This window comes from Sciurus vulgaris (genome assembly GCF_902686455.1).
Source record: "Sciurus vulgaris genome assembly, chromosome: 5".
In the NCBI taxonomy this organism is placed as follows: Eukaryota; Metazoa; Chordata; class Mammalia; order Rodentia; family Sciuridae; genus Sciurus; species Sciurus vulgaris.
In genome coordinates this window covers 17,481,853-17,504,435 of record NC_136465.1, presented here as the reverse complement: position 1 = coordinate 17,504,435, position 22,583 = coordinate 17,481,853, and the positions used below count along the sequence as shown (strand labels likewise).

The following is a 22,583-nucleotide window of genomic DNA, read 5'->3' as shown; positions in this document are numbered from 1 at the left end:
TTCATAAATCTTGAGATATTAAAAACACAGCAGGCATACCCTCCCACATCTCAATTCCACCTCCTCCAACATGTTACAATAAATGATGAAAAAGCATACTACTGATGTGGTAATTACTTCAGTTGTGCAGCACTGTTCAAAGCTCCCATTTGCTTTTGTTTTCTATGCTTCTCTATCAAATCAGTGTGACTGTGTTATGCTGCCCTCAGGTGCCCACTTTGTTATATGCATGATTCTCGGGCAAAGCGAGATCTTTTGTTAATTTTCAAAGCAGGAAGCAGCAATAGTAAAAGTGTTTTTCATAAATATCAATCACAGAACTAATTTAAGTACTGTGAAATTCAACCATTAGGGATATTTGAAGTATCAGTGGGATCTCCGCTCTGTTACATTGCCATTGAAAAAGGACTGAAGTGGTTAAAAAAAAAAAAAAAAAATATATATATATATATATATATAAAATACATATTACATGTGTACATTATATTATACATAATATATAAACGATTACAAAAATATATTTACTGTAGGGTACATGTATACTATATAACATATAATATACATATATGATACACACATTTTTTTCTATTTATATTTGTGTGTGTCTGTATTGAAAATTGTATTCCAGCACAGTGATTCTCCAAGTAGAGTTCAGGGATCTTATTCCAGGTGTTCATGAGGTCAAACTATCTTTATAATACTAAAAATGTTACTTTTTCATTCTCATTCTTTCACAAGCATACAATTCTCTAAGAGCTACATGATTTCTGATACTTTGCAACAGATATGCAAATATGAGACTAGTTATCTTCTATTTAGTCAAATATTTAAAAGAGCTGCAAAAATTTTAAATGCTATTCTTTTCACTAAATTTTTCCATTTGGCGAAGCATAATTCTTGATCTTAAAAACTACATTATTCATTTAATAGATTTTAATGATTTAGTAAGTATGGAATTTTATCAATTTATACCCCAAAAAATGACAAGCTTTTTGGGACTCTCAAAAAGAGTATTAAAGACACCCCGAGAGCAAAGCTTGAGAAGTTTGGGCTGGGGTTGTAGCTCAATGGTAGAGCGCTTGCCTGGCACGCGTGAGGCACTGGGCTCAATTCTCAACACCACATATAAATAAATGAGTAAAATAAAGTTCTATCAACATCAAAACAAAATTTTTTTTAAAAAGCTTGAGAAGTTTTATAAGCATAGATTCTATCAGTTAATGGAAAGTATTTCCTTTAAAATTTGAAGAAAAACACACTAAACTATCAAAAAACAAAGATGCACTACATTTTACTTTTTAACTTGATTGCCACAGAAAAACAGGTACTGAATTAAGAAATGGGATTAGAGGTGACGTCTTTCAATCAGCCTCTTCACCCTTTGCCTTCTCCCACCCCAAGCCATTTGCAGGAAGTAAGGGAGAACAAAATGACTTTAATATTGAGTTAAACCTGCTTTTATCACCTCCAACTAATGAGCTATGCAAATCTGAAACGCTTACAATGATATGAGGAAAAGATATGTAATGACGGAATAACACATAAATGAGATCCTCTGAGGTCCCTGAATGAACCCCACTGATGTAATTCCCATATAGGAATCTTAAAAAAGCAGATGAAATAGGAAGGAAGGAAAGAAGGATGAGAGGAAGGAGGAGGAAAGGAGGAAGAAAAGTAATGGGGAGAGAGGAATGGTAAAAGTAGAAAAGCTTTTATTTTGATAGAATCCAATAGAATGGACCAGTGCAAGATTAAACCTTAACATACTTAAACACGTATTCCTATTAAAATCTAGGCAGTGGCCAATACGATCATGAACTGCATTCTAAAGGTCATTTAAAATTAAAAATTTTCACATCATATTCTTCTATGAAATCATTTCCACAGCTGATGGTTAGGTTATCAGACTATCACATAAACGCTCATTCTGATGACAGAAATACTAACAGTGAAAATAACTTGACGCCCACTACAAACCCTTAGAGATCTAGGCCTGAGTCTTTCATGAACTTTTCTATCAGTGAGAAGCTCCCAAAATGAGAGAGAATGTGGTAGAAGCCATTGTGACTGGGAAGACCCTGTCAGGCGAAAACAAAGACAGGGCGTGAAGGAAGGGGAGAGGGGACTCCAAGGAAGGAGGCTGTGCTGGTTCGAGAGAGATCAAGGCTGAGCCGAGTGATGCATGCCCACAATCCCAGCAACTCAGGAGGCTGAGGTAGGAGGATGGCTAGTTCAAGGGCAGTCGGGGCAATTTAGCAAGACCCTTTCTTAAAAAATAAAAAGGACAGCTCAGTGGTAAAGTGTTGCTGGGTTTAATTCCAGTACCAAAAAAAAAAAAAAGAAAGAAAGAAAAGAAAGAAAGAAAATGGGGCCACAGATGGAATCTCCTGCAGAGCAAAGCTCAGGGAAACAAATGAAAGCCAAGAGCTGCCTTCATGGCAGAAGAGAGGAGGATACAGGGCAGGACAGGAAGAGGTATCCACAGGGAGGACGGCTCTACTGGAGGAAGGGAAGCAAGCAAAATGGACGTAAGGCAGATGCCAGTTACAATAATGATAATTCCAGATAAAGAGACTTTCTGAGGACATTAGCTGCATATGCTTCATGCACCTCATGTAGGCCTGTGGTACTTTTCAGTATGGAAATATAAAATAGCCCAGTATGAGAAAATAAAAGCATCAAATTGCATTAATTACATTTTTCATAATGATCTTTTCCACTACTGATAATAAACCTAAACTTATCCAACATTTACAATGCTAGATTCCTACAAAGCCAATTCAGACTCCTAAAGAAATAATTCCTATGACCTCTCTCAAACTGAACTCCATCTATCTTTTCAACATTAATCTGTTAAAAACTTAAAACCATTCCTTGACTTCTTTCTTCTTCATATGGATATCATGTATTAGCCATGGTCTTATCCTTTAACCTACAACCCAACACAAAAAAACAGCAATACAATAAATGAGGCCACAGAGGAGGATATTCAGCATACCCTGTGTACCCCAAGGACAAAGCCTATGGAGGATGTCCAGACAGGTGGAGAAACATCTCTCCAGCCTCCACCTCTTGTACCTACTGTGCAGGGTGGGCTGGCTCCTGCCAATACAGGAAAGCACAGACGCTAGATGAACCTGCTAATAAAATTCTCAAGTCACAATGTTAAATGGAAGATTGTCAGAAATTTTGTTTAAAAACAATGCCCTGGCTATTGCCTTAAACCATAGTTCAACTGTGGCCAGACAATGACTTGGATATCTTTTGAGATCTCCTACTTGTGCTGGCCACATAACTATGTCTATATGTCTACCATTCTTCATGCAACTCGTCATGTGATACCTGCTGAGAAGGGCCTGCCCTACCATCCTGCCCCTGCCAATCATCTTCAGCTCAGGGAATAATCCTGCCAGGGTGACTGAATCCTGACTATCCCAGTACAAGAGAATTAGCTAGTTACAGTCAACAGAACAGATGTAAAGAAAAGGAGGAAATCTGAGTTTAGTCTGATATGTCAAATCCTTTTATTCATTATATTTCCAATAACATATAAGGTTTAAACAACAAGATTTAAGTCTTCTTTTGCTGATAGTTCAAGCAATAGTCAATATACTTAGCTCAATAGAGCAAGTTTAATAGCAATTTAACTATATGTATGTATACTTAATTTGCATATATATTTTTAAAATAAACAGGATTACTTAGCAAATTAGCCAAATGACCACAAATATTTAACCTCAATATAAATAAATATTTAACCTAAGAGAACATATTCACAGGTAATAACATGAAAAATCAAAACTTTTGCTACTATAATGATTAACTATTCACTTTTTTAAAGCAAACACTGAAAAGGATTGATGAATTTCACCCAGAAAAAAATATATTTCAGGCTGGTTTTTTTTTCCCCCCCTCATCTAGTTAGCAAGATTTAACTGTAATCTTACATTAAATCAAAACACCTTGCCAGTGTTTTTTCACCATAGTATCTCAGTAACCTGCTAGCTGTGTCTACCCCATAGGGCACAGAACTCAGAATGGAATAGGAACACTCTCAATGTTTGCTGAGTACAGGAATACACTACAAAGATAGAAAGGCATTCCATAGGAAACACAGCTACATGTTAGAAGTATTAGTACACATTCCATCATTTAATTAGTAAGAACATTAGCAGGCCAAAGGCCCATTCAATGCTTATTCATTGCATCATGCCGTAAAGGAAAGATTCACAAATAACAGCCAAAATAAGTTAATCTCCCAAATCAACCCTCTCCCACAGAAAGCATGAGGACAAGCTGGTCAGAGCGCTTCTTAGGAAAGTCATGCTGCTGGACTGCTATTATGCTGCCATGGTAAGAAGAAAGGAAAATGGTCTATTAGTTTGCTCTCCACAGGATTATTCTGGCGTTGGATTAAGTATGGGTGCTGATGGACTGGACAGTATAGCATTAAGAAGGGAAAGAAGCAGAGACAGAAATAATTCACTTCATCTTCTAAATGATTTAACTGCATAGGGGCCATGCTGGTTAAGTCAGACAGACATTACTACAATAAATCAGGCAATCATGATGCAAGAGAAGCTACATCCAGAATTATGGATAGAAACTTACCACCTAGAAGGAAAATTTATTTTTAAAATGAATCCGAAGGGGAAGATAAAAAAAACATTTTCATATGGTTAGTTCTTTTAATAGCTACTACAAATTCAACAGACTTATAATAGCATGCACTGTAAATAAAGCTAAAGAAAACTAATACAGCCTAAATAACAGAAAGTCCTAAGTATATAAAACACACTTTAAAAACCCTAATCAAAAACCAGTTATCACTAAAATCATAATCCAAAAGATAATATATAGTTAATGTTGTTTATGAGCTTTCTCCCATTTATATCAGTAATTTTACTACTATAGTCAATTGTTAATTACTTATAAATGAAACATGGTATATATTTATATATACCATCTTTTCCATCCCAGGTGCAAAAACAACAAAAACAAAACAAAACAAAACAAAAAAATAAATAAACAAACAAAAAGACTTATCTCCTTACAATTTCTCCAAAGTTGCTTGAAAATAGGGAGAGTGCAAATGACCTAGATCTGTATGTAGTTCTGAACCTGTGAACTAAGCTGTGGGTGTCCACGTCTTGCCTGGACCTTAACCACAGTAAGTTATCTAAAAATAATAATAAACCTTATGCTGCTACATTTCAAATGATTATAAGGAATAAGATACACAATTATTTCAAAGTATTAAAGTTATCAGATTTTTTTAAGTTGGATCCATAGAAACAAGTCCCCACAAAATGTAAACCTCTATAGAAATTCTATGCAATCCTCAACCCTGAAATGAAAATTGAACTATTACAAGATTTTCTTCCTCCATCATTACACATCTTCCCAGTCACTGGACACTCACTGTTCACCTGTCATTTGTTGATGGGACTTCTAAATAGCTAATGTGAACAGGACTGCTTGTGCGAGGAACTGGTGGGTTGATCAGTGTTATAAGTGGACAGACACATTCAAAATTATCTCCTTTGCCAGAAAGTTAGGTTAAGAAATTGAGAAGTGGAAGACAACATGCAGGATCAAACTGATAACACAAAAAGAAAAGCGAAGAAAGTAGTGAAAACTTGTTTGTCCAACAATAGGAAAACAGAGGTCAGGATAATCCAGAGTTTGGTCATCCCCTCAATGAGCTGGAGGAACATGTCCAATTCTAATGCTCATTTCAAGGCTCACGCTGCAGGAATTGCATGCCATCATTTCTACATGATGCACTACAGCCTACTACCTGAGAATGCTCTCTGAAAGCATCTGTATTTGTAGTTTGGGTAATCTCCTGACACATGTATCTTCAAACCATTATCATAATCCACCTCTGACAAACTGCAAAAGGAACTTCAAGTTTTGAGATTCGTGACAATGTTAAAATTATGGTTCTATCAGAACATCTCCCCTTTATCTCACTGCGAGGGCATGCTTGTTCCACCCCAGTTCTCTCAATAATTACTCCTATCTAATGGTCCTGTACAGCTGCATTTTGCCTCTTTTAAAGAACAGTACTACATTTCAAATAAGGCGACTCTGTAGCCTTTTGCAATAGGAGAATATCTAAATATCATTCTTTTAATATAACTTTCAAATTTTAAGGTAGATTATATGCAGCAAATCAAGGGACAATACAATTCACACAACTGTTTTTTTTTCCCTTCAAAATAAAGGAATCTGGGTCTATGAAATAATTTACATTCTAAATAAACATACAGTAATCTGTATTTAACTAAAGTTCTTTTATGATATGAAGAGTTTAAATGCTAAAATTTCACTTCTATAAAAACTAAAATTTTATCTATAATTATAAATTTAAGAAGTTTATCCTCTATTTTCGATAAGATGAAGAAATAATTATTTTGGCACTTTATTTTTTAATTTTAACTTATAAAATACTAGGCGAGCTGGAGAGTGGAGAGAAGGTTGAATCTTTAAACTTGATACTGCATTTAGTGAAAACCCAAATGACATTTTCAGATGTGATTTATATTCTTTTTTTCAATATTGTGTATCAACCAACATAAAAACTCAACCAAAAATCAAAATAAAAACAGGTAAAACCTTTGCCTGCCACCTGGTGGAGAAGATGCAGAGCACAGAGGTTACTGCAAAAAACACTTAGCACCTGGACAGTATGATATGTACTTACAATGGCACTCTGTGCTAGCGTGTAAAACAAGTTTCTTTTTTTTTTTTTTCCAAAGATTTACATTTATAACACGCCATGGGGACCACATAGAGAACAAGATAAAGGGGGCACAGAATGTGTGTGGATGCACATGATAAGCCCATGATGCTCTGGAGTCCTTTCCAGACAGCTCCACAAGCATACACTTACGTGGCCATGGAGATCAGTGTTAAGAAGCATAATTGCACAGGTAAGGCAGTGGACGCCATCTAGAGAGAACAGAAACAATTAATTCAGTATTTACTATTGAACTTCTTAATACCTTTTAAAACAGCATATACTAATGATCTTCGAAAAAGTACTATGCTAAACACCACTAATCATTTGTTTTGGGGTGGGAGGGAGGACTGGAAATAAATTATAAAGAGAACCTCAATGCACAGAGTTGAATTCTACTGTTTTAACAAGTGAATTATTCCATCCCTTCTGGAGGAAAAGTTGACATTACATATGTAAAGCCTTGAAATAGTGTCCTTTGACACAAAGAATTTACTTCCAAGGTTTTAGAGTAAGGAAAGAGTGTACTACACATAGTACAAGGATATCCAGATAAATAGTTCGTGTTGGATAACAAATAAGTATGAAACTCCAAAGACAATTCTGTTATGCTGAGGTCATTAAAAATGTTCTTCAAATACACAGATTGAAAAGATATTCGACAATGAATTCTTATATGAAAACCCCTTACTCACAATATGATTTAAGTATTAACACATCAAGAAGAATATACGGCATAATATTAGAATAGACTATCTTCAGGTCAGGAGATTACAATTTATAGGTTTTGATTTACATTTTCTCAAATTTCTTTAACATAGAATATAAAAATGAAAATAAAATATTTTTAACCCTCTGGGGGAAAAGTGCATTGAAAAAGAAGCAAAAGAAAACCAAAATCTGAGTATCCAAATGTATTTTGTTTAGGTATTACTTCTCTAGCTAAAAATATAGGTAAGGACAGACCTCTTTCTTGTCCTTTTTTTAAAGATGGTATTTAAGTTGAATGGTTTTATCTAGAATACTATGCATCAAACCAAAAGTGAAATAGTGAAATAATCTGTGAAGATTTAAAAAAATTAATATTCGGGGGGGGGGGGGGGGGAGATGCCCAAACCAGCAGGATTAATGCATAATTAGGTGGATTTACTGTTCTTCTACTTTATACAGTAAGAGAAAAAGCATGAAGAGTTAAGCTTCTCCTTTCTAAAAAGCAAAATTACTTGTTCTTTCCCTAGTAATTATCAATCCAAGTGTTGTAGATATACCAGTAAAAATCTTATGAATTCATGCTACACATGAAGGATTATTCAATCAATGAATTAATAAATCAAAGAGAGCTTGTCCTTTGAAAGTATGCCTTTTAGTACAGAAGGTGATTTCTGTTATCAAGGTCTCTAAGCAGATTCTACTAATGCCCAAAAATATATTTATTACAGTTCTATTTTATTATCACAAATCTAGCACACATTTAAAACAAATTCCTAAATTATAAAACTCTGCAGCAAACTCTCAATAGCCTTATCAACAGACAATGGAGTACACAAATCCATATTACTTATTTCACTAAGAATGTCAACATCTTACATTTGAAAAAGGTTCTAATGAACTCTTGCATCTTTCATTCTCTAGTCAATGCTGAAGAATAAACAGTAAAAATTGGTGCAAATAGCACCAATTTATAGATTATCAATATGACCTTAATAATCAGATGGTGAATTAACTGTAGCTACAGGCTTGGAAGCAGAAGAGGAAGCAGGAACGCAATCTCCTTGGTCAACAATTACTAGTCTCTATTAAAAGAGTTTTGTTTTTTTGTTTTGTTTTGGTACATCTAGTATTGTATTTACTCCAGAATATCTGAATCTGTAAGAAATTTTCCATTTTCAAGTTGCTTTATTGTAGGAGGTGAAATAGAGCAAAAGAACTTTACTTCATAAAGTAAGCCATTAGTTTAAAATTATTTAGTAAAAATAGTATAATGAATAAACTCATAGTTCATTAAAATTATAAAGAAAAGGTGATGGTCAGTATTACTATAATTTATATCAAAGACAAGCACCAGAGATATACCGCAACTCTTCCAGTGAACTTTGTGTTTTGCAAAACTAATCAGAAAAGTAACCACATGTGTACTTTCATCAAGAAGTGCAGAGCCCAAGGGTTAAGGAGAAGCAAGAAAACCAGCACTTATTAATATATGTTTTCTATGTAAAATCTCGATGACAAAGCTGAGCAATCTGAAGATAGTATCCTGTCACACTAAGGAATTCAAAAATAGAGTAAAAACAGTTAAAAGAGTAAAGAATATCATGTTGTCATTAAATACCATGCGTTTAAACACACTTTAATAACATGAGAAAATAAAGAGAAGCATAGTATGAAATAAAATGTTACATGATTTTGATTTGTTATTAAATATGACACAAAATAGACTAGAAGAAAGTAAATAAGTGTTAATTAGTTAATTAGTTAATTAGAAAGTAAATAAGTGTTAACTAGTTGTTTCCCTAGATGAAGCTACTTAGGTGAGCTTCATTTTCTTCTGTATAGTTTCCTTTAAATCTACATTAAAATGTAACTTTCCTAATAAGGAAAATAACACTATCATTATAAAAGTGAATTCAAGGATTTCCATCAGATTACCTTGTGAAGCAATGGTATTTGGGTTACAAGAAAAGTATCTATTGGAGAAGTGTATCAAAACTCTTTCTCGTTCTTGAGTTTCTCCCACAAGAGAAAATGCTTTAAAGAAATACCTTTAAAAAAAAATTTAGGAGAAAAATGTTTAGAATATTTATCTCATTCTTTATATTAAGTTAAATAAACATAAGAGAAATCACACAAAGATATTATAGTTATTTACAAAAATCTCTTACCTGATAGTCATGCAATATAAATTTGTATTCATATTTATAGTCCACAACATATGTCAATCTAAAAAGTGTCAGGGCAAAAACAAGGTAGCCAATATATCAAGACAGCCTGAAGAAGGCAGGTAATTTTTCCATTATGACTGTCAAGTAGTCAGTTGTAAAACATCAGAAAAAATTTTAAAAAATAGAAAACAAGGGGTATATAAGACTCAATACACAATCATACAGGCTATGTTTTAAAACTCTGCATACATCAGTGTTCTTTTTTCATTATGTACATGATTGTAATCTCCACTAACTCACTACTTAAATTACAATTACACTGACTATGTATAGGCAATCTGTTAATTTTGCCTATTATTGTATTATTATTAATTTGTTATATGAGGAAGAAAGTGGGAAATAAAACCTTAAATTTATTTCTTAAATAAGGATAATCTAAACCATTTAACTAAGATGTATTACTATAGATTAATCCCTCATATGATAATGCAGACATAGTTTCCTAAATACCATGATATAAGAAATCATTTAAAATATTCCAAAGAATCTATTGTAAAAATCATACAATAAACCTTATTTCTATGAAAAGGGTGCCTTCTTTCCTATTAGAGGTTTATACTTTTCACACCTGAAGTATACTGATCACTTGAATTTTTCACAACTTTTTTTAATGTGCCACATCAGAACACAAAGCTAAAATACAGATCCTTCCTCCACTCCTAGCTGTTCATTAGAAAACCTACAAGTACCTTTGATCCATGGTAAAAGCCACTCTAATCCAGTACCCATTTCACCTCCCAGACCTTGGTTTCCTGATTTGTAAAATTAGAGTGTTACACTAGATGATCTCAGAACTTTTTTCCAGGCCCTGGCATTTTATAAATAGTTTATACGATTAAATACTAGCTAGTCTTAACCTTCAGCATCTCATAAAAACCCGCAGTACAATGTGATGTGAAGTGAGAATCAATGTGTTTGACACCTTCAGTCGAAAAGGTCAGAAAAGGTAGATATTGTTAGAGACAGTTTTACAAGATACTTTCTGCTGATTATTTATTATACTGAGTCATTTTTATTCCATTTAAGAGTTTATTCCAAAATATCCTAAAAGACTATCTGGCTATTATAAGCAAATGCTTAGGGAAAAAATTCTGTAATTATATAGGCTATACATTTTTTAAACTGAGCATTCAAAAACCAAATTCCCTCTTCAAAGTAATTGCAAGCAGGGTCTCAGAGAGATCTGCACACCTATGTTCACGGCAACATGATTCACAATAGATAAAATGCAGAAAACCACCGAGTGTCTATTGATGGATAAATGGATATAATGGGCTCTTACTCAACCTTAACAAGGAAAGATTCTTCAACGTTACAATGGGGATGAACCTCAAGGCCATTATACCAAGTAAAATAAACCAGTCACAAAAAGGCAAACACTGATGATTCCACTTATATGATAAACTCCGTAGCTGAAATCAGAGACAAAGTAGAACAGCGGTTTCTAGGGACGGGGGAATACAGAAATGCAGTTACTGTTTAATAAAACAGGTGTGGAGTTTTAGCTTTACAAGAGTTGTACAAACATACAGTTGCACAACCTTGTACATTTACTATCACTATATTACACTATATCCCTAAAAAAATGGTTAAGATGGCAAATTTTGTCATGTGCAATTACTGCATTTTTAAAAAATTCAACAAGAACCAATTTTTTCCACAGATTTCCTTTGCCACCATTCTTTACCATATTGCTTGGACTTGGCTTTGTAACTAGAAGCAAAATATCAGTTCCTGTGTTACCTCACATAAACATTTTTCTTACTCTGTGTTTAGTGTCCATGATATAATCTAAGTTCACAAAGTTAACTAGACAGTTAAAAAAAAAAAAAAAAAAAAACTGTCTACTTGGACCACATTGCTTTCTAGGAATTCACTATTTAGAGGCCACAAAGAAGTGATGTTTAAGCATACCTGAGAGACTGATCCAGGGTCATTCCTGTAAAATCAAAAAACTTCAGATATTCTTCTGCAACTAGTTTGCTAAATTCATTGCTATAAGAAAACAGAATAGAGTTGGTTATTGAAATGGAAACTATTAAAACACACACACACACACACACACACACACACACACACACACACACAGAAGATAAACTGAGACACCAGCCTTGGGTCAGAACGTACTTCTTGCCTAGGTGTTTCGCGACATCCGACCTTTTGAATCTGTCCAGTTGATAAAGGCGTTTGGCCAGGCGCTTGGCTGCCTCCAAGTTGCTGCTGGTACCATTACTGAGACTTTCTGCAGTCTCCTTTTCCAGGATTTCAGTGCTCCCCATTTCAGAATGAGCCTCTAGCCGTGTTGTTTTCACCCCAGCATTGCTATGAAATTTGATTTAAAAAGAAAAAAGGAAAAAATGTTCTTATTGGCAAAAAAAAAAAAAAGGGGGGGGGGAATATCTGTTGAATTATAATATTGAAGAACCAACTAAATAAAAACTATTTTAAATAAGATCATTTTGAGTAAATATTTATAAAAATGTTTTCCACTGCTTTATTTCAAAAGACTGAAAAGTGATTTTCTAAACTCTAGTTGAGAGGTCTTGAAACTTTTTTGGTCTCAGGACCTTTCCTTTTTTTTTTTTTTTTTTAAAGAACGGAGGTGCAGGTTGTATTTCAGTGGTAGAGCACTTAACTAGCATGCACATGAGTTTCTGAGTTCGGTCCCCCGTGTCACCAAAACAGTTTTCAAAGTTTCAAGGACTCCAAAGAGCTTTTGTTTATGTTGATTGTAGCTACCAATATGTAGCATATTAATTAGAGCAAAAAATATTCATTCATTTAAAATAATACATTTACTTCACATAATATAAATATTACCTTTTTAAAAATATAACCATTTTCCAAAAACCAAAATATAATGGGACAAATGATGATGGTTTTCATTTTTTATAAATTTAATGGTTGGCTTATTAGAGGAAAATTGGATTCCTAGAGCCACTTCTATGTTCCATTTATTAACTTCGATTGAAGTATATTAAGAAAATCTGGCCTCACAGATATTTAGAAAGGAAGTAGTATAATATTCTTTTTGGATAATATGGATTTTTTTAAATACAATACCAAAGTAACACAAATGGAAGTTTCTTAAAAGTTTGCTACAATATAGAAATCTGTATCAATGTACTTTTTCCCCCTTCCATTAAAACCTTTCTTACACTTTGAAGAGATCTTTTATCAACATGTGATTTTCTAGTACTGCACACCGGTCATTTGTAAAATATTTGTGACACACCCATTTTGCAATATCAGAAAAAGTACTTTCATTAACATACCACTATTACCTTCAGAAAAGTCTTCCAGTTTTGGGAAGCTCTCAAATTTTCAGTCAGAGATATGTTTTCCAGAATTCAAATGTTTTATCAAAAGCTTAAATTTAATCATTGGCTACAAATAATGTTGTCAGTTATCTTCCTGAAATAATAGGCTTGTAACCAGCAGTTTGTCATTGTCTCAAGGAAAAATGACATTACATGAGGAAAAGCAGAAGTTTATAGTCCCAACTCAACTACAAGAATGCTTTTTCCTGAAGCCGAGTCAGGAGCACAAGTGCTTTACTCCCATTTCCCACAGGTGAAATTAAGAAGGCAAATTCAGATATCGAAATGTAATAAAATAATTCCAGCGGTTTGGGAGCCCGAGGCAGGAGGGTCAGGAGTTCAAAGCCAGCCTCAGCAAAGAACAAGGAGTTAAGCAGCTCAGTGAGGCCCTGTCTCTAAATAAAATACAAAACAGGGCTGGGGATGTGGCTCAGTGGTTGAGTGCCCCTGATTCAATTCTGTTTCCACCACCCCCAAAATAAAGTAACGAAATTAATTTGAAGTGGCTCCACCCAGGACATTTTTAAATCAAACTGGCCTCTTTTTACTTTGAGGGCCTGGCAACGAAGAATATAATGACAACTAGGGACAGTCTGGTGCCACTGCCTTGATTTCCATTATGACCCCAACAGCTGCTGTCCTACAGTACAGCATCAACACGGTGAAAAGGAAAACAATGTTGTAGCTGTCAACATAAAATAGTTTTCAACTCACAAACCTCCTGAAGGAAGCAAGCCCCACAGGCCACATTTTTAGAACCTCTGATGGGTCACAAACCACAGCGTGGGGCTGGTTACCTCATGCACTTAGACCGGTGAGCACACAGTAATTTCCAAATGTTCATTTTAACCTGGTGACAGTCATGTTCATTAAACATTTATTTAATGGGCCTTGCAGCCTGAACTACCACAGACTCTAAATTAGGGAGTTAGAACGTCTCCGTAACAAACCAGACAGTAGGTATTTAAGACCTGCAGGCTAAGTAAGTCCCCATCACACACACTGCTTTGCTGGTATTTGTAACCTTTAAAGACAAAATCATTCCCAGCTGGTTCCAACTGGGCCCATGCAGTAGCCTGCAAGCCCTTGCTGGGTCCTACTGTTCTTCAACCTGCCCTGCCCTGCCCTGCCCTGCAAGTAAGTAATCTTTTTCATTAGGAACCAGGATGCTCTGAAGAGGATTTGGGATGGTAAAATCATTGCATCATTACAATTGTCACAAAGTTAAAAAAAAAACATTATCAATTAAAAAACAGTATTACTAACCGGCACAGTTTCTTATCGAGGTGAGAAAATATCCTTACCATGGGATGATGGTGACATTAAATAACTATATACTAAAACCACTGCATTTTATATTTTAAAAATCCCTACAATCAGAAAAATATAATCAGAAAAATGAGAGATGACACTCCATTTATGTAAGATCTATCAAAATGTATAAATGCACTCTACTGTCATGTACAACAAAAATCAAAACAAAATCTTAAAAAATCACTATATTAGAGCTATGACACAAAGTTTTTTTTTTTTTTTTTAATTTCAACTTGCTAAGTTTTAAACTCACACCATGCAAGAAGGATGAAGATCACTAAAACAAGAACAAACATTTTTAAGTAGAACAGATCAGTCTCTATCTTGTCACATTTTCCACTCAACTTACAATTTCCCGTTCCCACCACTCAGCCAACGGGGTGGTCTGGCAGCTTTGCTGTCACTGAAGGAGCAAGGCTACTGGCACAACCAGCTGGGCGGAGTCCATACCTACTACTCCCCAACACACCGACTCGAAGGGTCTGACTGTCCCCAGCAATGCCTCTCCAAGCACACTCTGCACTTGTCAGTGAGAACCTGCCAGCTGTCCTTGTGTGGGGCTGGGAGTGTGGGGAAAGGAATGGGCAGGCTACCCAGACTGTCTTTTAGTGAGATCCAACAATGTGAAAATTCTGATCAAAACATGTCAACTCATACATTTGGTGCTGAGATCGTAGAAGTAGTTCAGAGTATGAAACGGAGGTCTACCAAACCATGCTAGCTTATTTTACTGCAACTCTTAGTAATACTTTTTAAAATCTATGTCCAATAATAAACCATAGTCAATTCCAAAGCAACTAACTGACCAGGCCAACCAGGATGTATGGTAACCCCCCTTAAACATTAAGTTATTTATTACCTCATATACATACATGACTGCATGAAGGATGTGATCCTACAATATGTATTATCAGAAAAATGAGAGATTACAGTCCATTTATGTATGATCTATCAAAACATATAAATGCATTCTATTGTCGTACGACAAATTAGGACCAAATGAAAAAAAATTTTTTTAAACCATTGTCAATTTAATTTTCCAAAAGAAAACACTTCTCAATTACAATAAATTGCCTAATTGTGTCAAAATTTTCATGAAAAGGCATGAAAAAAAAAATTTTTTTTTTTGGTGGTGCTGGGGATTTGAACCCAGGGCCTTAGTGCTTGTGAGGCAAGCACTCTACCAACTGATCTATCTCCCCTGCCCACATGTAATGTTTTTCATTCTGAATCTACCTGTATAAAGTTAAAAATATCGGCCAGTTTTTTTTTAAAAAAATGGAATATTTAATTATCTACAGCATATCTATAATAAGTAAACTCACCTGAGAAATTTCACATAAAGGGCAATTCATGATTATGTTGTCTTCTCCTGTATACACCAAGAACTACATTAGTTCTAATCGAGTCCCTCATTTTTATGATTAAATATGTATCTACCCCGGAGTTGTTTGCACTTACTCCCTTCCTCTCTACAATGGCTCTCATGTAGTAAAAAACATACTGAAGAAAAAACTTTCTTCACAATGAAACTGCTAAGTATTGCTCATTGCTTAGGGCAAGTTCACGGCATACAGTCATCCACTCCATAAAAACAATGTCATCACACCAGATATATAGTAATGGACTGATTTTGTCCAAACACAAAAGGTTTATCCTCATAAGCATACATATGAAATTTACTCCTCCAAATCATGCCTATCTCTCCTCTGTCTCCTCCTACACATTGGCCTCTTCCTTCTACTAGTGTGCCCAACCCAGCTAATTTCACCTTATTTTTCTTATACGCACCAGAGGATGTAATTTTTAAGATCTATATGCCTCAAACGTCTCTAGATCTTGTTTAGACAATCTTCAGTAAAAGGAGAAAATAAGGAACAAAGCCAAGACAAATAATTCCATTCCTAGACGGTTTCATTCTGTCCAATTTCACAACTCCTGACGCTACTTCAACAAAACAGAAAATGCTCCTCTTGAATCAACGCCGGGCAGCATGGGAGCCGGGTGAACTCACCAGCAACAACACAGACGCCACGGAGCAGCCATCACAGAAGCCACTGGGGCACACCGGGGCCATTCTTCCTCTCCCAAGCCCCTTCCCAGGACGACTCTCCCAGGACTCCAGGGCCCGCTATCGACACAGCCTTCCAAGGCCCCGGATCCCTGTGAGGTCATGTTACTATGACCTCACATTCTCAGCAGCGCGTGTACTGTTGGGGTTTCTGTAATGTTTTTACAGCCCCGATAAAAAACAGAATCCAGAACACAAGAGCCAGTGTATATCAAGGGAATAAAAAACAATGCAGCTCAGCCCAGCTCACACTTGATAAAGCAGACTGGATGACCCCCTCTCAGAGGGGACAACACCTCCTTCTGTTCCCCTGAAAACACGAGACACTGTCCCTCCAGTCCCCTGAGTATTATTAGATGCTTTCAGTCGTTTGGATGTCCCTGCTTTACTACAGTTCAACTTTATTTCCCCTATTTTTTTATTGATCAAATAAATTCTCATAAAGTGATATCCCTACCAGTCACTCAAGCATAGAAAGAATTTCCCCCCAAATTCTCCTTTGTAATCAAGGAAATGCTCTAGTGGAGCCTGAACTTCATACTTCCACCAATGTGGTAACGCTCACCCAAACACTTCATCCCGAAATGAGGGCCAGATCTGGAGTCTGATCATCAAGGCCTCCTAACCTCGTCATCATATCAGATTTCTACATTTTCCAGAGAGAAATACCCAGTCATTAGAATTTGATAAGAAAAAAAAAAAAAAAAAAAACAGCATTTGACACAAATACTGCATGAAATATATTTATGCTAAAAAATTATTCATTGTTTATCTGAAATTCAAGTTTAACTGAGCATCCTGTGTTTTATCTGGCATCGTTATCTCCTGAAACATCTGTTCTAACCGTGCAGAATGTCACTGGAGGTGTTCCCGACGACCGGCATCCTGTTTCACAGACTCCTTAGTGTTTCTTCTGACTTGCTTCTGCAATATGCTTCATACTTCTACTCTCTCTATGGTTTTGGTGCCTACAACCCACTGATCTCCCTCCAACATCCTCTGCATATAAAAGGAAACCCCTCTTTTCTTGGCATTTTCACCTTTCCCAGACAGCCTGCTGTCCCCGTAAATATAATAATATACCAACTTTACAAAACTCCTGCTCAATATAAAAATCCATACTCCGTGGCCTATCAAAAGGTCCCACATAAGCAGACCCAAGATTATTTCTTGAATTCCTCCTTTCCCATTACCCTCATGCTTGGGCCACGGAGAATCATAAGCTATACACACGCCCCTTCCCCATGCTTTTCCCTCTGCTGATCTCATCCCCCCACCTCAGAACCACCACATCCAACTGTGCAAACCTTCAATAGTCCTCAGAGCCCAGGTCAATAGCCTAAAGACCTATCCTGCAACCAGTGCCTGCGACAGACCTTTATTATAGCACTGCCTTTTTAAAACCCCATCTCCTCACCTGCCTTGAATTCCAATTTGCATCCACACCACAAGGACAGGGTGAAGTTACTTCACCAGCCACCTGTTAAGAATGCAAGAGCACAGCATTCTGCCAAGCCCACTTCCTCCATCGGCCTCTAAGTTTTGCTATCAATAATGACATGTAGCACTAACTTTCTTCTTCATTATGACAAACCCCAGAAAGTTATGGATGAACTGACATCAGCAGTTGGTTGCAAAAGGTGCATCTTGGTTCCTCCTTACTTTGAAGTTTCATTTTTTTTATTACTTAAATTTTTATGTAATTGGGGTAATAAAACAAACAAGGGAAAACAAAATAGGCTAACATGTCAAAGCTGTCTCTATCCTGCATGTATCAAGTGTACCCTGAGAGTTGTACACAGAAAACAAGTTGTCTTCTTCAATTTTACACATAAGCAGGCAAAAGCAAGCCAGGAGAAGCCCAAGCAGTGTGTAGGAATGGCTTCAGCTACAAGTGCAGCACAGCGGACCAGAGGGGGCAGTATGACTGCTTTGCAGTTCTTCAGGTGGAAGATATGGACACAGAGCCCCAGAATCAGCAGACCAGAAAGCCAGCCCACAGCCACCATCCTGTCAGCTAGAACAAAGTCTGTCAAGGAACATTCCAGGGAAGCGAGATACACATACCTCAAACCCTGCAGGGCTTTCCTGAGCCACCTCTGAGAAACGAAAGGTAATCTTGCTGGCCATCAGTATCGATGGCTTTTGCTTCCCAGGCACTGCAGAGGGTACATAATCTAACTCTGAAAGAAACGTAATGAGGAACTGCTCAGAACCACCACAGCACCCTCAGGGCCCTCCACCTCATGGCTCCAGCACAGCGCCAGCACTGATTGTACCAGCCGCGGGGAAAATGCTCCCTAGGGACTGTCTCAATAGTCCTAGGAAAGAGACAACAGTGTGCTCTATTTTACACATGGGGAACTGAGGCCAGGAAACTGTGGACAGCGGGACTGAACTGTGCACCCAAGTCTTCACGTGCTCCCTACTGGTCACTTTGCTGCTAGTCTTCTGGTTTGCCTGTCTTTACAGGAAGAAATGTTTATCAAAATTCGCTTCAGCAAATAAAACAATACTCAGTGGCTCTGCAGGCTAAGGCAGAATGATTACAAGTTCAAAGACAGCCTCAGCAACTTAGGGAGGCACTTAGCAATTCAGTGAGACCCTATCTCTAAATAGAATATTAAAAAGGCTGGGGATGTGCTCAGTGGTTAAGCACAATCGGCAGTAAGACATTTCTCAGAACACACCCTGAGGTTAAGTGATGCGTGACTGTGCCTGGACCAGTCCTTCAGGACTAGTTCAGTAGACTTCTGTAGATCCATTTCCCTTGGAAGCACAGATATCCTGTGGGACCCTGTGAGTTCACTGCAAAGCCCAGGTCTGGTCATCTTTGGGAACCACTTGGTGGTTTGAGGCCCCGGGGGCCACTCAGAGGACTTTGGTTTTTATTCGGAGTAAAGTGGCTAATATCAAAGGCTTCTGAGTAAATACTTAAGATTAAATTTATATTTTAAGTGTATTCCTTTCATTATCTTGATACAATAGACTATATATAGGAGAGTGGGCAGACAGACCATTTGGGAGGCACTGCGATTCTCCAGGGAAGAGGTAGCTAGGGCTGCAGCAGTGAGTGTGGCTGCAGTCGGGCTGACGGTGATTTGCGACTAGTCCTGTTGCGACATGTGTGAGAAAAGAAGTTAGTATTGCAGGCTAAGCAACATGAAGGGCAAAGCTGCCATCAACCAAGACAGAAAAGAGCAAAGTCTGCACAGGTTTGGGGGACAAGCAGTTCCACTTCGACAGGTTAACTTTAAGATGTGCATCGGGTATCCAAGTAGGTATGAGGCCGTGTGAAGCTTCAGAAAGACATGTGCCAGGGCCTCACTCCGGGACTCCTCAGCCTGCTGACTGGGGAGGACCTTGGCAACTTCCTAAGGCCCAAGATGATTCTGGCGTGAGGTCAGGATTCTGAGTCACTTCTCTAACTCACAGAAAACCACTAGAGGTCTCATGAGGGGGAAAGGTTAAGGTTCTGGCTGAGTTTTGGTAAAATTTTTCAGCTGGGAGCACCGAGGGGAAACTGCAGGGAGCAAAGGTGAAGAGTAAGAAACCAGCTAGGAAAAGCACTGAAATAGCGTGGCCAAAAATCAAGGCCCAGAAGTGAAAGTTGGAGCAAGTATAAAGGAAAAGCCTACATTGAGGAATATTTAGAAGGTTAACAAAACACACACACACACACACACACACACACACACACAACTAGAAATTGAGATGTGGGGAGCTGTGCTCAGAGAGGGTAGACAGCAAGCTCTGACTTAGAATCTCAGGGGAGTGTGAACCAATAACCAAGAAGAGGAACGCTAATGGAAGAAGAGGGAGGGTTCCTGGTGTGTGCTCACAAAGAGAAACAGGAGAAGGAGAAACACAGCCAAGAGCAAGCGTGCACGGGTTATCCAGGCAGGACTGCCCGGCAGGGAACCATCACACCTGCAGGAACTCGGCAGGGGCAAGGATTCAGCCCCTCACTGGCAGACAGAGTCACCGAGCTATAGGTTTAACCTAACCAAGGAACCCTGACATGTGCCAGCACAGAAGTGTGTCTAGCACTGTCTTCATCCGACACAATTCACTTTCAGGGACAGGATGGGGTGGGCCTCCATTTGCTGGGGATATTCTGCATGTGAATGCAGGGTCTTGACAGTGAGTGACACTAATTCAGAAGAAGTTAAACGGAAGTATCTTCCAAAGAGCTCTAGTTAGACTGTCGAAATTCAAATGCTGGCTCCACTGGTCTCCAGTGTGGGACCTTGGGTAAGTTCATTATTCCCCGGGCCTCATTTTTCTTCAGCTATAAAATGAAAAAAAACCACCCCAACTGGACAAGGCGCTGTGAAAATTATGAGAAGATTCACATAAAATGCTTAGTGCAGTGTCTGGCAAGAGGAAACAATAAACGCCAGGTGCCAGCACTAAATCCATTTCTATCACTTCTACTCACACCATCAACAGTGCTTGGTTATTTTGATCACCGTGTGAGATAACACGCCTGCCAGTGTTAGTAATTATAAACCACTACACAAATGCTAAGTGGCATTCAGCAGGAATTACCATTGACTTACAAGGTCAGTCGCTTCACAGAAACCCATGTTTGCCACACCACATTCCCTAGAAGATGACTGCAACACACTTGTGATCGAAAGCCCTCTATAAGAGCAACCACACCCCAATTATTGACGTTCCCAATAGCTATTCCTCTGTTCAGCACAGGGGTCAGAATTCGGCGTTTGCCACTGAAGCACCTCAGTCAGTCTCACCTGGAGGTTCTTCCCCTGCCCACTCCACACCTTTTAAACCTTGGTTTTCTCCTCCTGCTCAGTGCTGCATTCAGTTTTCCAGAAGAGGGCGCCCGTGTGCTAGGCAGTGGTACAGAGACCTAGCAAACTCGCCAACTGAGCAAGGCAAGCTGCGCTTGCCTCTGAGGAGCTGCCTTCCTATAAGTAATTGGTTTGGACTTTTTGGCCCCCTAGAAGTGCATACTTCTCTGGGAGCTGCTTTGAATGATGCAAGTTTTCACTTTTTTTCCTTTCCTTTTTCCATAGACTAAGTTGTACTCTTCTAGACTCTCGAATGAGAATATTTTCAGTGCAATATTATCAAGTCAACTTTAAAAAACTATACTACAATGATTTGAGATGCATAATTTGCCAATGAACTATTACCTGATGTCTAGCTTGATAACTCAAGGAGAAAAGAAAATGATGCAGAAATGTTTATATATTCATTACTCGCACAGAAGCCTCTTTGTGCAGTGGGATCAGTGAACCCCAATTCCACTGGCAAGAAAGGGAGCATGAATCATTTGCAATTTGACTAACTTTACTGGAATGTTCTTAAGACATTATTGGATAGTCTCTTGTGCCCACATTTGCACTGGGCTGAAGAAGTCTTAGTACAATGCAAGGGGCATCAGAACGTCTGAAGAGGCTAGCAAAATGGGTCCGGCACTGGTCAGTAAAAAAAAATCTAAGAACTTCAGCATGAAAAATCTGCAAAGAATACTCCACAGGTCAGCAATGCTTATGTGGATAATGGCCTCAATTTTACTATTGCAGATTGTTAAATAGCATTCATATCAAAGAGTTAGTGTATGTACAGGAATCCACTCTACTTCCTGTCTGGCACACATAAAACTGCACCTAAAGCCAGGCAGGATAGCCCTCTACCTTGCAAGAAGTGGCTAAAATTCTAATTCAAGTTAAAACTTTTTGTTGTACATTTTAAAAATGTATTATCAACCTCTGGTAGAAGTCTCAATGTAGAACCTGCTTCTTTTTCATGTAGCCTTCTTGGAAAGATAAACCATTATGGATAAGTAGTTAAAAGTTAACTCACTAAACATTAGTATCTTATCCCTAATTTACACATTACAAACAAATGTACACTTGTAAATGCACATTTATTTTGATCATATGTCCCCCTTTCTAGTTGAGGACCAAAGTGGCATGATCCAGCCAGAGGATGCGAGAAGAGTGCTGCTCCCGTGTTGCTCCCCGCTTTTCTCACCTAATTCACATCTCCTGGGGTATATGCTGTCTGATCTCACCCATCTCTCTCAGTGCACCCTGCCCTCTTGCAATTCCTAGAATGTCCTTCTTGCCATCCTGAACAGGCTCTGCAGCAATCCTTGGACTGCTCAGGGCTGCACATGTGCTCTGCAGTGTCCCTCTCTGGCTGACGCATCCCCTACATCC

General features: G+C 37.7%; 1 protein-coding gene across 5 annotated transcripts in view; it reads right to left on the bottom strand.

Moving 5' to 3' along the window:
- The window catches only part of PSD3 (pleckstrin and Sec7 domain containing 3), a 593,519-nt gene that overhangs the window by 223,734 nt on the left and 347,202 nt on the right, over positions 1 to 22,583 (bottom strand). For all 5 annotated transcript variants that reach the window (XM_079143340.1, XM_079143339.1, XM_079143341.1 and 2 more), the window contains 4 exons: positions 11,812 to 12,006; positions 11,599 to 11,679; positions 9,392 to 9,504; positions 6,899 to 6,957 (listed from right to left, as the gene is read on the bottom strand). In XM_079143340.1, the coding sequence (XP_078999466.1) occupies positions 6,899 to 6,957; positions 9,392 to 9,504; positions 11,599 to 11,679; positions 11,812 to 12,006 (448 nt within the window). The remainder of the gene's footprint in view (positions 1 to 6,898; positions 6,958 to 9,391; positions 9,505 to 11,598; positions 11,680 to 11,811; positions 12,007 to 22,583) is intronic.